The 12,366-nt window shown below is 41.8% G+C and overlaps 1 protein-coding gene across 1 annotated transcript in view; it reads right to left on the bottom strand.

Annotated features, from left to right (window-relative positions):
* Positions 1–6: 6 nt before the first annotated feature.
* DACT2 (dishevelled binding antagonist of beta catenin 2) overlaps positions 7–12,366 on the bottom strand; it is a 15,371-nt gene continuing 3,011 nt past the window's right edge. Inside the window, exons 3-5 of the mRNA XM_019613519.2 lie at positions 6,786–6,918; positions 5,301–5,588; positions 7–2,028 (exon numbers count right to left, since the gene is read on the bottom strand). Coding sequence (XP_019469064.2) covers positions 239–2,028; positions 5,301–5,588; positions 6,786–6,918 — 2,211 coding nt within the window. The 3' untranslated portion in view covers positions 7–238. The remainder of the gene's footprint in view (positions 2,029–5,300; positions 5,589–6,785; positions 6,919–12,366) is intronic.

Below are 12,366 nucleotides of genomic sequence, written 5' to 3'. Positions count from 1 at the left end.
AAAAAAGGCATCACAATATATACGGATACGTATTTACAGAATAAATGGCAAAAGAGGAAACAATTAGATACAGTGACATTTATGTCCAGGCATTAACAAACAAAAAGGTCCCTTGTGCCGACTCAGAGGTTGTTCAAAGTTCGTTAAGCAAGTCCTTTTCTTTGCACATCAGTTCTCTTGTTTTGCAAATGAGAGCCAGCAGGATGTCTCAAAGCAAGAAACAGATGCTTGCTCTCCTTTAAACCATGGTCATAACCTTCAGAGAGGCAGGTTGGAATCTCCTAATCTTCTTCTTCAGTGCCTTTGAAGCTTTGATGCGGCAGATTTTGGGCACTGGGGGAAGAGGCTTGGAAGAGGCCTGGACCAATTGTCTGACCGATCCTTCAGGCCAAATCAGCTCACTTTCATCCCCCTCATCATAGTCAAGCGCAAGGCTGCTACTGTTACTGCTGTCATCTGAATCACTTTCACTGGACTCACTGTCCCCAAAACGATTAGCTGTGAAATCACTGACCTCTCCTTCACTTGTCTCTGCGATGGTGGAGTGGAAGAGGGAAGCACACTCTGCTGAGTACTCAGAATGGTCTGATTCACTTTTGGCATAAGCTCCATGGTGATGACTCTTGGGGCGAGCCCTCATACTGACAGTGCGCAAGACACCGGCTCTCCTTGCCGGCTGCCTTGGTGCCCCTACACCAAAGCTACCAGAGAGGCTGGCCCCATGGGTCTTGGCAGATATCTCCACTGTGGACTGCCACTTGCGCTGCTTCTTCTTGTTGGCTGTGTCTTCACAAGTTGCTTCAAGGGAATAGAGTGCATTGGCAGAAGCTCTGTAGAGCTCTGGCCTGGATGGCACAGTGGGAAGCCTGACCTGCACAGGGAACAGGCTAGACTCTGAGCACGACCTGCCAGTCACATCACCAGAGTATGAAGGTCTCCGGGCAAGGCTCTTCGCTCCGTGTGGTCTGTGGGACTGATTCCATTCAGCAGGCAGCTTGGTAGCGCCATGAGTCCCTCTCACCTTTTCCAAATAAAAGGCCTGCTTCCCAGGACGTAGTACCTTTTCACTGTTTCTCCTCTTTATCTTCACTGCCTTTGTTTTGGAGCTGGCAAACTTGACTCGGACTTGATGGGATTCTGCAGGGACAAACTGAGCGTGGACAAACTCACCCCGTGCTGCTCGCTCCTGACCTCCAGCATTAGCCAATTTGGCACTGCCACACTTCTTGAGGGACAACTTTTTAGGTGGGATGTCTTTAGCACTCCAGGTACAAAGGCTGGAGTCCTCCTGGCACAGCTGTGAACAAGATGAACTGTGCTCCAAACTGCTCTCCCTTGCTTCTGCCAGGGGAGAGCCCCTTGCAGTAGACTTGGCAGGATAACAACTATTCACAGCTGACGGTTCTGCGTCAGGGGAACCGGACGGCTGCTCTTCATTCACACAGTGCATGGCCTCCTGCAGCTTGGCACATTCCCCCTCCGGCAGTTCTCTCTGCAGCTTTCCTTCAGCTTTGTTACTTTCCAGAGAACTTGCTTGTTTTTCCAGCTGGCTACTGCTGCTGTTAATTTTCACTCCACCAGCACTGGGGGTTATAATGAGTCTCTGGTGCATTGTGGCTGGCTGGCTTTTTGTTGAAACCCGCTCACTGGCATCAGCTCGATTGTTCCCTTTGCATCTTGTCAGCTGCAGTAATTTATTGATGTAACCCCCTGGCTTGGCTTCAGTGGTTGGCCTAGTCCTAATCAAGGTGGGACCTGTCACACTAGGCATGGGTTTGCTGGGGGAAGCCTGGAGGTCTGCTTCTGTGGATGTCCCCATTAGGGAGAAAAGGGGACTCTGTAAAGCCACTGCATGGAGGGGGCTTGGGTAAGGGTACACATCAATGCCATTCTTGGAGACCAAGTCATTCTGGAACTTGGGGTCCACACTGAGCAAGTGCAAGTCTGCATGGCACAGAGGCGATGAGGATTTGGGATCTGTCTCTTTCTGAAATCTAGCATCTGCTGGAATGAGTCTTTCCAAGTCACCTACACAGTGGATGAAAATAAATAACCTAATTAAATCACAGACAATTACACTCAAACTGGCTTATGTTAAAAACACTGTTTCAGAGGGATGTGCTAACTTTTACTAAAATCAGTAGCATCAATGCAGAAAATAGTTTCAGTCCTCCAAGAATATCAAATTATCTCAACTCTTTAGCAAAACAAAGACTTGAATGCATTCTATTGCTGTTGATAAAACTAATTACTTTCCAGGGAATTTTAACTGTCCTGCTTAGATGAAAGTAGATCTGTTTATATATAAAAATGATTCAGAATTTCAGATCAACAGGAACACAACAACAACAACAAAAAAATTATTTCTTAGTAGAGGGGAAAAATGAATTCAGCAACCATACAGCCTGAAGCTAAATGTCAGGTAAAATTATTCAATGCAACAAATACGGATTTTTCATACTCTTTCTCCAGAACAGGATAAAGACTTCCCATGTCTAAATGACTTTTTTTTAAAACTATAACTAAGAAAGAAATTCCTGATATTTCCAACATACAAAGAGTTATGTGTGTGTATGTGTATATAAATTAAAAAGCAGTTATATTGTAATTCTAGCTTCTCCTCCAACCCTTTTATTATGCGTTTTGGAAAAAAATCTAAAGTACTGAACCAGCTGCTTTTTTTAGGAGGACTTTAACAGACACCAGGTTATAGTGCTTCTTAACCTCTTTGTGGCTAGAAGTTAACTAGATCAATTTACGCCCATGACACCTACAGACTAGAGTAATATGATTCTACTTTTCTTTAGCCCAAAATCCAATGAAACTTCCTAATCAGATCTTTAATTTAATTTGCTATCACTGTCAGTCTCATGCCTTTCTCAAGTAACTTGTTTTATACTCAAACTTCTTGGAACATTTAATTCCAGAAATAAATATTCAGAGGTCTTACTACAAGGCAGAAAATTGGGACTGCTGTAATTGCGTGTGGATTTTTAGTAAGGCTACCTTAAGTACACTGAAAAATGGACTAAGAAACCTTATTTTGGCATAAGAAAAAAGATATCTAAGGGCAAGCTACATTTGACTGCTGCACCTCCCTCTCAAGAGCATCTCCTATTCTGTGAGAACCAGGTTGTATTTCAGAAGCAGGACTGCTCCATCTGGATGAGTCTGCCAGTAGAATGCTATGGTGCTAAGAATGCTGGAACTATCTGGAGTTAGCTTGGATTTCCTGGTATGGCAGTACAGACTGCACTACAAATTCTCAGCTAGCTAATTTCCTGGCTGCTGATTTGTGCTGCCATGAAAGCAGAGCGTTACATCCAAACAGATATTTCAGTTACAATGACTACTTCTGTCCTGTTAGAGGAAGCTTCTGGAAGAATTAAAATTTGGAGTTTTCTGCAGTGTCCTACCTAAGCTGCTCTCAACTCTGCTACAGCAAAGATCAGGATGACGACATCTCACACAATATAATTACATAGTGGACATTCTTTAGGAATGCTTTTTACATTCTGTGCAGCATAGTAGTTCCACAAAAAGATGGTTTGTTCTACCACAAACTGATTTTTCCTCAGCACTACACTAAAGGGGAAGGCAAAACTCAAACACGTTATAGCTCAAACAAAGCATGCCTTTGTGTAACAGAAATCCAGACTCATTACAGTGAGATGAGAAAGCATCAGAATCACAAGCTTTTCACAAGAATAACTTATTCCACTACAAAGTGAACAGTTATGTTAAAATTCAAAGAAGTGACTCAGCACTGCAAACAAACCAGGAAAGGGTTAAAAGAAGGCTGTGAGGCTGTGCTTGTGGTGTTTTAGCAAGCTTTCCTACTGCCACAGAAAGAATGGGCAACCCGTCTGTACCTGTAGTTACCAGTGGGAGCAAGCTAAGGAGAGGAAAAGAGAATTTCTTCCAATTTCCAAATGATGCTTTTCTGAAGTAACATCTTGACTCACTTCTCTGAAACACTTTGCAGGAATTGTTTTTTCAAGACTACATGGAAGCAACAATCTCACTACATATGGTTCTCATGTTGAAAAAAGGAAGAGATTGTAGCCAGGAAGAAGGGAGTAGAAGGCAGGAAAGAAGGAGAACTACAGGAGGTCTGTATCCTCACTCTGCCCCGATTAATATCAACTATCCCTTTTTCTACTGGCCAATTTCCATATCCAAAACTCATTAAAAGCCCCATTTGCTTAGAATAAAATGTTGCAAGTCTGCAATCTGAACTTGGAAGGCATAGACCATTAAGACCAGCTCCACTCATTAGCATCTGAGAAGACTTGAGAAGATTGTGCTTTTATGTTGCAATTTACCATAATCAGTTCAGATGTGTCTGCACAGACAGGTACATCATACCTGGTCTTTGCTTCTGCTCTAAGCAAGCCAGAGGTAAGCTAGGCTAGGGTAAGAAGTTCCAAAAATCACAGGGACATTGTACCTAAAAAGACATTGTCTGTGGCTTTACTACTTCTATAATGGAACTGCCTCACATCTGTTTGGGTCACCCTAAGAACTACTCTAACACAAAGCTGTTCTGAGGCCATGGAAGGATTCAGAGTGAAAAGTAATATGATGCCACTTAACAACTCAGTAAACAGAAGACTCAGAACATTACCAGATTCATCCATTACATGTAAAGGTGTGACATAAATTCACAATTGATCCAGAACTAGGGTCAAGTCTGGTTTCTAGATGGTTGATTAATATTTGGTATTTGTTATCCCTAACTGTACATAGTAAATTATGAAAAAGAATATTGCAAAACCACGTTAATTTCAATAAATATGGCTTGAAAAAAAAGTCTTATCATACTCGTTTTACAACAGATTGAGAACACAGACATTAAGTCTTAGAAATGGCTATTTCTCTTAAAATTTGTTGTAAAATCTTTCTCAGTAAAACTTGACAACTCTAATACTGAATTCACTTCATATTTTTCACACATCCTGTACTTTCACACAAGGCATTTCAAATATGCAATTTTTTTTAATTTCAGAAGCAGGTAAATTAAAAAGTTATCTAGAATTTCATTACAATTTTACCTCATGCACTTAGATACCTTTCTATCTCTAATTGCATATGACTGCGTATTTGTTACTGTTTAAAAGTATCCAAGTATGAGGCAAGTGGTACAGTAAAGGCTGGCCTCTGTGGTTTCAATTAATTCTTACTTTGTGTATTTAAAAAGAGTGCTTTATATTGATACACAGTGGTTGTATATTGCTCTAAGAGTAATAACAAGGACTCTGACCTTCTCTTGAATGAGCACCAGTTCTGCAATTGATTACCTGTGGAAACTGGCCTCGGTCTGGACCTGGCAGGAGTCCCAGAAACGTCTGTACTAGCTGTAATTCGACATCCATCGCTGACATAGGTTCCCTGCTGTTGGAAGCTGATGTTGTGCACAGTAGTTTCATCTGCAGACTTGGGTCGGTAATCAAACACGCTGAGCCTTGCTTTAGGGTGTTGAGAGCTGGGCAAAAGACTGGTGTGGGAGGAGGAGATGGACTCACTGTACACAGAGGTACAAGAATTGGAGAGTGAGCAAGAACCACCATCACTCAGGTCGTAGAAGCCTGCAGAGTTTAGATAAATAAGTAAATATTTTTGAATTACAGTAACTAAGTGGAAGAAACAGAGAAGATAAATCTCCATTTGCTATTTGCCATAGATCTAAATTTGTGATAATTGATTTGCGTAAATTTTGCAAAGGTATGCTCCAGATCAGCTACCTTTTATTGGACTTCTGCATATGTACTTTTGCCTTGAGCCAGCTCAGCATGGATATGCACATTTAGTTCCGAGGGTGAGATGGGGTTAAGTGTAGCACCATCATACTCTGTTCTTCATCAGAGAATGTCTTCTTTGATTGCTATGCAACTGGTGTAAAACAGGACCATCATATACTGTTGTAACTTGTGCATACAAGCAGAGTTTGCTTAGAAAATAGACAAAAACTAGCCTGTGCTCAGGTAAGAGTCTTCATTTCTGCTCAGCTGTTTATAACACTTCAGGAAGGTATTAATATTTAATGTTTATATATAGATCAGGTATTAGAAGATTTTCCCATAATGAAAGTTTTCAAGAGTAAAAAAAAAAAATATATCTTTCCTTGTCTCAATGAAGACTTAGGGCTTTTCAAAATTCTCTTTAAGAGGTGTTTCCATTGTCACAGACCAGATAATAGATAACAGAATCTGGTTTTAATAGACATTCCCCAGTTATAAAAGACTGAGGATCAGCTTTTCATGTCAATCAGACCAGAAACCTGTTTCTCTGTCTCTGAAAACTTCAGTCATCAAACTGCTGGGCTGTATTTTTCTCAGCGTCTTTCAATAAAGCTGTTTCATTTTTCTATAAATGATGAAACATTAATTAGTGGAAATGATCTTCAAGGCTTCAGTTATGTTCAAGATGCTGCGGATTCAAGCAAAGTACTGACTTGGCTGTTTCTACCAAGTACTCCAGCCACTTTGCCATTCTCTGCTGAACAAAGTAATGAATAAATAAATCTGTATCCTCTTTCTCCTTCTGTTCGTGGCTAAAATATAATTTTTTTTAATAAAAAATTTCCATTAAAAAATACTGTTGAGTCAAACAGCATTTCCCAAGTAAATTCACTTTCCAGGAATCTTTATGCGAGATCACTACTCTCCACCTCAGTCCTGGGGCACTGTTTCTGAACAGAACAAAAAAGAGTTCTGCTCAGCAGTTGACATCTTCAGTTCTACCCAAAACACATCCCTAGGAATAAATGACCAAGTGCACATTACCTGAGCTGGGGCGGCTGTCGCTGTCCAAGTATTCACTGGAAGTCTTACTGACGTCCAGTTTCAGCTCACTTATTCGCTGGTCAAGCTGATCCAGGTGGCTTTTCAAGCCGACATCCTGTCTCCTCAAGCGAGACTGTTCATAAATCAAGAAAAGAAGGGGGAAATGAAGAATAATCACAGTTAGAATCTCGGCAGAAAAACATTAATTCAGGCCATCTGTGCTGGACAGATTCTGCACTCAAAGTATTTTGCTTAGCTAGGAACTGTTGCAATTGGCTCTCTGTAATGAGAGTGACATAATGGGCAAGTACAATATGTGTTGTATCTCAGCATTTATTGCCTTCTGCCCAGCTGAACGTTTTCTCAAAATGTATCATTCTGAACATACTCTTTTAACCTTTGCTTGTTTGTTTGTTTTTGTTATACTTATGGCAGGGACTGTATCATTAAGCAGTATGGCAGTCTTTTCACTAATTAACATGTGATGTACGTACTGCATTTTCTGTACACTGCCTCTGGGCAGTGGATGAGATCAACATTATGAATTGTCTGAAAGAACTCTAAGATACTTTCTGACGAATGGAAATTACTGTGCATGGGTACATATTCTACTAGCACACGAAGTATAGTCAGCATACTGAATTCTGCAAAACACTTATTCTGATGACATCTCCTTATAGTAGAATGAGCACGTTACACAAATTGTGCCATCTATGTTGCTGAAAAATTCCCTTGCACATCTCATGTCTAGCTAGCTACTTCCATACATTTTATGCAAGGAGAAGTTGGCATTTGAATTCTGCTGTGAAAGTGACTGTATTTAAAATAAGTGATGTCTCAACCTTGAAAATAATTCTTCATAAGTTAACAGCATGGCCCATTGCCCACTGCAGTCCCTGACCAGGCTGATCTGGAGTAACAGCTCCTGCAGTTGCTTCCCCAGTACTTATGCAGCCAGCCTAGCGGGGCAGATGGCCAATCATTAGGGTAGCAGTCAAAGAACCACAGTTAGTTTCTGTCAAACTTCTCACATGGCACCTGGCAAATTATCTAGGCCCAGACGCTATTTAGGCAGCTTATAATTATATCATGCCTAGCCATGCATCCTACAGCACTCTAAAGGAAGGTAGTCTCTTGAAGTTGGTCGTAAAATGGTGCTCATAACCTTTGTAAGGCCAGGTTTCCATTCAGTAATGGCAAGAAAAACATTCTTCTTGAAACACGCTTGAAAAAGATCCTTCTTTATGAGTACATTTCACATTTAAAAGTGTAAATGGCAGTTCTAGCAGCATTTCCAACCCCTTATAAATAAACAAATATGTAGGCCCCTGACAGTATCTACAAAATTAAAGAACGTGCAGAAAATGAAAATCAGTATGTACGTATTTTCACCTCCACCTTCCTTATGTTATGATTATTCAGCTTTTAAGATTTGCATTTTTAGGTTTCTCCCCAGCTATAAATAGAAAACACAAGGAAAGCAAAGATCCTGCAGTAATCAGTAAATGATTAGAAACTGAGACTCAAACAAAAGGCAAAAGGCAGATGTCCTGAGTTTCACAAGGTTGTTGATACTGATGAAAAAACTAAGGAAGTATTTTTGCACGCTGTTATAGAGAACTGGAAAACATATAAGACACAAGAAATAAAGCTCCTTTCTGTTAGTGTTGCACATCTAGAAATGTCTAAGCTCAGCAAGTTCGTTATTGCTTTGTAGGAAAACAGGTGGTGATTTTCACGCTTCCTGTTTCACATAAACAGAAGGAAGACTGGGATAATAAAGATTTTCTATCCCATCTACATGACGAATGTATGACCTCCTCAATCCTTCTTCATTTCCTTTATGGTGGAAAAAGCAAAAACATGCCATGCCTCCTTCAATCCCACCTACTCAGGAAATCACGGCTGGAATTAATTGCTTAATGATTAATGTTTTGCCAGCCAATCCCTCAGTCTGTGGTTTCTGATTAATGACGGAGAGGCCACAAGGCTCTCAGGTATTCAAAGATTATTTATTATACCTCCAGGTTCTGTCTGCGCTTTCACAGCATTTTAACCAACACACATGATTTACATCATCATCTTTAACCCTTTTATGGTGTCTCACACCAGTGGGTTTTCATGTTTCTGGCAGACTTCATAGCTTTGATCTTTCAGTTAACTCGTTCTGCACTCCAAGACAAGAAGCACTTCTCACACTGGTTGGATAAGGACAACTTTTCCAGTGTGTTGTTTGAGGTTGTTATTGTTCTGATAACTACACTAAGCAGCACACAGAACAATAAACCCTAAACACACTTTCCTAATTCACAATATGAATTTTATGTGAGACAAAACCTAGAAGGTGAAACCATCTGTTTGCTTTGGGCAACACAGATGTGAAGACTACTTCTGCACACTGTACAATGCAACACTAAGCTTTTCAAATCAACTTGTACTATTGATGGACTACAGTTCTGTGGAGCCAAACCTGGGATATCATCATACTATCCATTATTTAAAAGGATGAACACTCTTTGCAAAGCAGGTTCCTTTGAGTTGAAGGAATTGGCACCCAGAATCAAGGCACCAAAAAGCACTGGTCGGGTTTGACTATTCTGCTCTTCTATTCATCAGCTCAGTTCAGCAGTAGGGTTTGATATATATTGCTGTGGTTGTAGATAAGCATGTACTGATTTTATTAATCCAACTGCATTTTAGAATGAAAAAAAATATAGCATTAATCTTACCTCGGCCTGTACTAAAAATCTATTCACTCTTGGGTCTTTTCTGACTGATATTGCAAAGCAGACAGTTCCTCACCTGTCTCAGACCCTTATTCTAGTGCGAGATGAATCCCTTCTGGAAGCACCTATTTTTCTCAGCTGACCAAAACTTTAATATTCAAAATATACATATCTAGGATGTACAAGATGTTTTCTCCTATTGAGAACTATTCAAAGGAGAAAAAATTGTGCAAAATACAAGGTACGAAGTGTTTTATTTTCTTTTCATGTAATTGCTGTCCATTTTTTACATTTTCCTAACATCACAGACTTGCAAAACAAAATCATTGGATTTCAATTAAATCAACAAGATCCATAACTGTATTATCCAGGAAAGTGTGAGAAATACTGTATGCTGCTGCCTCAGGTATCTACCTACTTAATGAAAGTGTCACAGACTTCTTTCTTTGTACTGTCTGAATTTATTTGCATCTCTTCTTTCACCTGGGGGTCACCATGATAGAGTTTGGCCAAGAGACTAGCTTAGCACCTCTGGGATCATTATTGGCATCACATCCATTTCTTTTCCCAGTCTTTACTACAGATAACCAATGTATCCTGCACCTATCAGAAGAGCCCCTGACCACGATAAAGAGCTATTTCCTAGGGCAAAATAACCCGTGGTTGCTGGGGCTGCAGAAAGCTTGTGGCCTTGCTGCCTAATGCAAACATCTGGATAGGCTAGCTGCTGAGGAAGAGACTGGGATGCTGGAGCGACATCCACAAATAGTTCCTTAAGCATTTGAAGGCTTCATTCTGTCTGCTCCTGCTGGTAGCACTCAACTCCTCAGGAAATTTCTGTGTCTGACTCCTCAGGAAGCCTCTGTGCTTCAGTTTCTCAACTTCCCTTCATAGGAGAAGCCTGGACTGACTCTTACTGATCTTGTATCTGCTGCCTGGAAGCTTTGAGCCAGCTCCAGCTGATAAAATTTCTGCATTTTATGTTGCAAAGACTAAACTTTTTATGAATTCAACAATCACCACACAAAAGCCCAGGGCTACAACCCTACTTGAAACTTGGCTCAAGACACACTGCAAGGCAAAACCATGTTTACATTGTTAATGAGTTTCTCAATCTGAAAGCTTATAGAGCCGTGATCACATACTTCACTGTCCCTGGGCCAAGAACAACAACGATGAAGACATAACACTCCTCGAGCAATGCTGTGCTTTGCATTCCCTGTTGCTTTTAGTTTTAAATTAATTTCCTGCGATCATGAATAAAATTTTCAAAGGGTTTGACTGCAATATGTTGACCACAAGGCACAAAGGAACTTCTTTCAGCCTGTGGTCTCACTTCCTAGGATCTGTGGACACATAACAGTTCTTTGAAGACCATGTTTTCACTTACACTTATTTTAGTACAATGCAAAGTTGAGGTCTGCACCTCTATTTAAATATATGTCTACAATTTGCAGGGAGAAAAACAACAACAGAAGGCTAACAAGATGCCAGACTGGAAGGCTTCCAAGCAGCCACGGGTCAGTTGGAAGTGCTTTGTATGACAACCTTAGGCATTCACAGACAACCGCATTTCTGTGGAAGAACCTGCCCCTGGTTTGATGCCGTTGTGAATTTCCCCACTCAAGTGTTACCATTGTTTCCCTCCCAAGTACCCCCAGAAGGTGTTTCCCATATTGCACTGGTATGTACTTCTGAAACCATCCCTCCTCAGCACTGAAATACTCTTGCCCTCCGAATCGTGCAGGCCCAAGGCCCAATTTCTTTCATTTTATTGTCTAGTTTCTCCCATGTCCTTGAAAGCCTTCTCAAGTGCCAGAAAAGTAATAGCATCATAGAATCATTAGGGTTGGAAAATCCAGGATCGTCTAGTCCTGACAAGATAATCTTCTATTTTCAACCCTTATTTGAAAAATACACGAACAAATGAGTAATTAAAGCACAACAGCTGACATTAAAAAAACAAAACAAACAAACAAAAAAACAACACAAAAAAAACCCCAAATAGCCACTCTGGTCAGGGGTCACGGAGTGTTTCTGTTAACCCAGTGGCCCTAGACGGGCAATAAATACTTTCAGTTCTTTTTTCTTTTTGTTAAACATGTGTATGAAGTGGAGTCATTAGTTAACATGATGTGTGACAGGTAATCAGGCGGCGGCAGCCCACTCATCCTGCGCTTTTTCACTTTAATCACCATAGGGCCTCTCGCGTGCTCTCACATCTGGCGGCCCCGAAGCTCCGAGCCAACCTTCTTCCCCGGCTGCCGCCTGACAGAGCTGCGATAGCAGCGAGCGTCCTTGCCGCGTTCGCACCCGGACGACAGCTGACAGCAAGCCTTGCACCAACACTGAGAGGGCTCTGCATTGAGATTACTGAGGTGTGCAATTGCCCACCTTGGAGATTAAAGCTCTGATTGCTGTCTCACTTTGGAAACTCGTTTCAGTCACAAGCTAGCGGGATTTTTTTCCGTCCCAAAAACGTGAAGCAAGTGTGAGCCTTCAAACACAAGGCCTGGCGTTCAGCTATTCCTGTCCTTGGGAGAGCAAAGTGCTGAGGGTGCACGAGACCCTTCCCCGCATGCAGCCCCGCACCAGTGTATACACACACACGGGCACGCACACACACGGGCGCCCACGCCGCACCTGGCAGCGCTCACGCTGCAACAGCGCTCCGCGCCCTCCTCTCATCTCCTCCGCACAGCGCCGCATCCAGCAGCGCTCCCGGCCCCGCGCAACGCCGGCTGAAGGTTTCCCGCAGCACCCGCTCTGCGCGGAGCCGCTGCCGACACTGCGCCCAGGTGCGCCCGTCCGTTATAAGGCACGGTTCCCCGCGAGTTCCGATGAAGTAGTGCTTT

The sequence above is a fragment of the Meleagris gallopavo genome, chromosome 2, assembly GCF_000146605.3.
Source record: "Meleagris gallopavo isolate NT-WF06-2002-E0010 breed Aviagen turkey brand Nicholas breeding stock chromosome 2, Turkey_5.1, whole genome shotgun sequence".
Taxonomy (NCBI): Eukaryota; Metazoa; Chordata; class Aves; order Galliformes; family Phasianidae; genus Meleagris; species Meleagris gallopavo.
The sequence above is the reverse complement of the archived record's forward strand: the minus strand, read 5'-3'. Positions and strand labels throughout refer to the sequence as shown.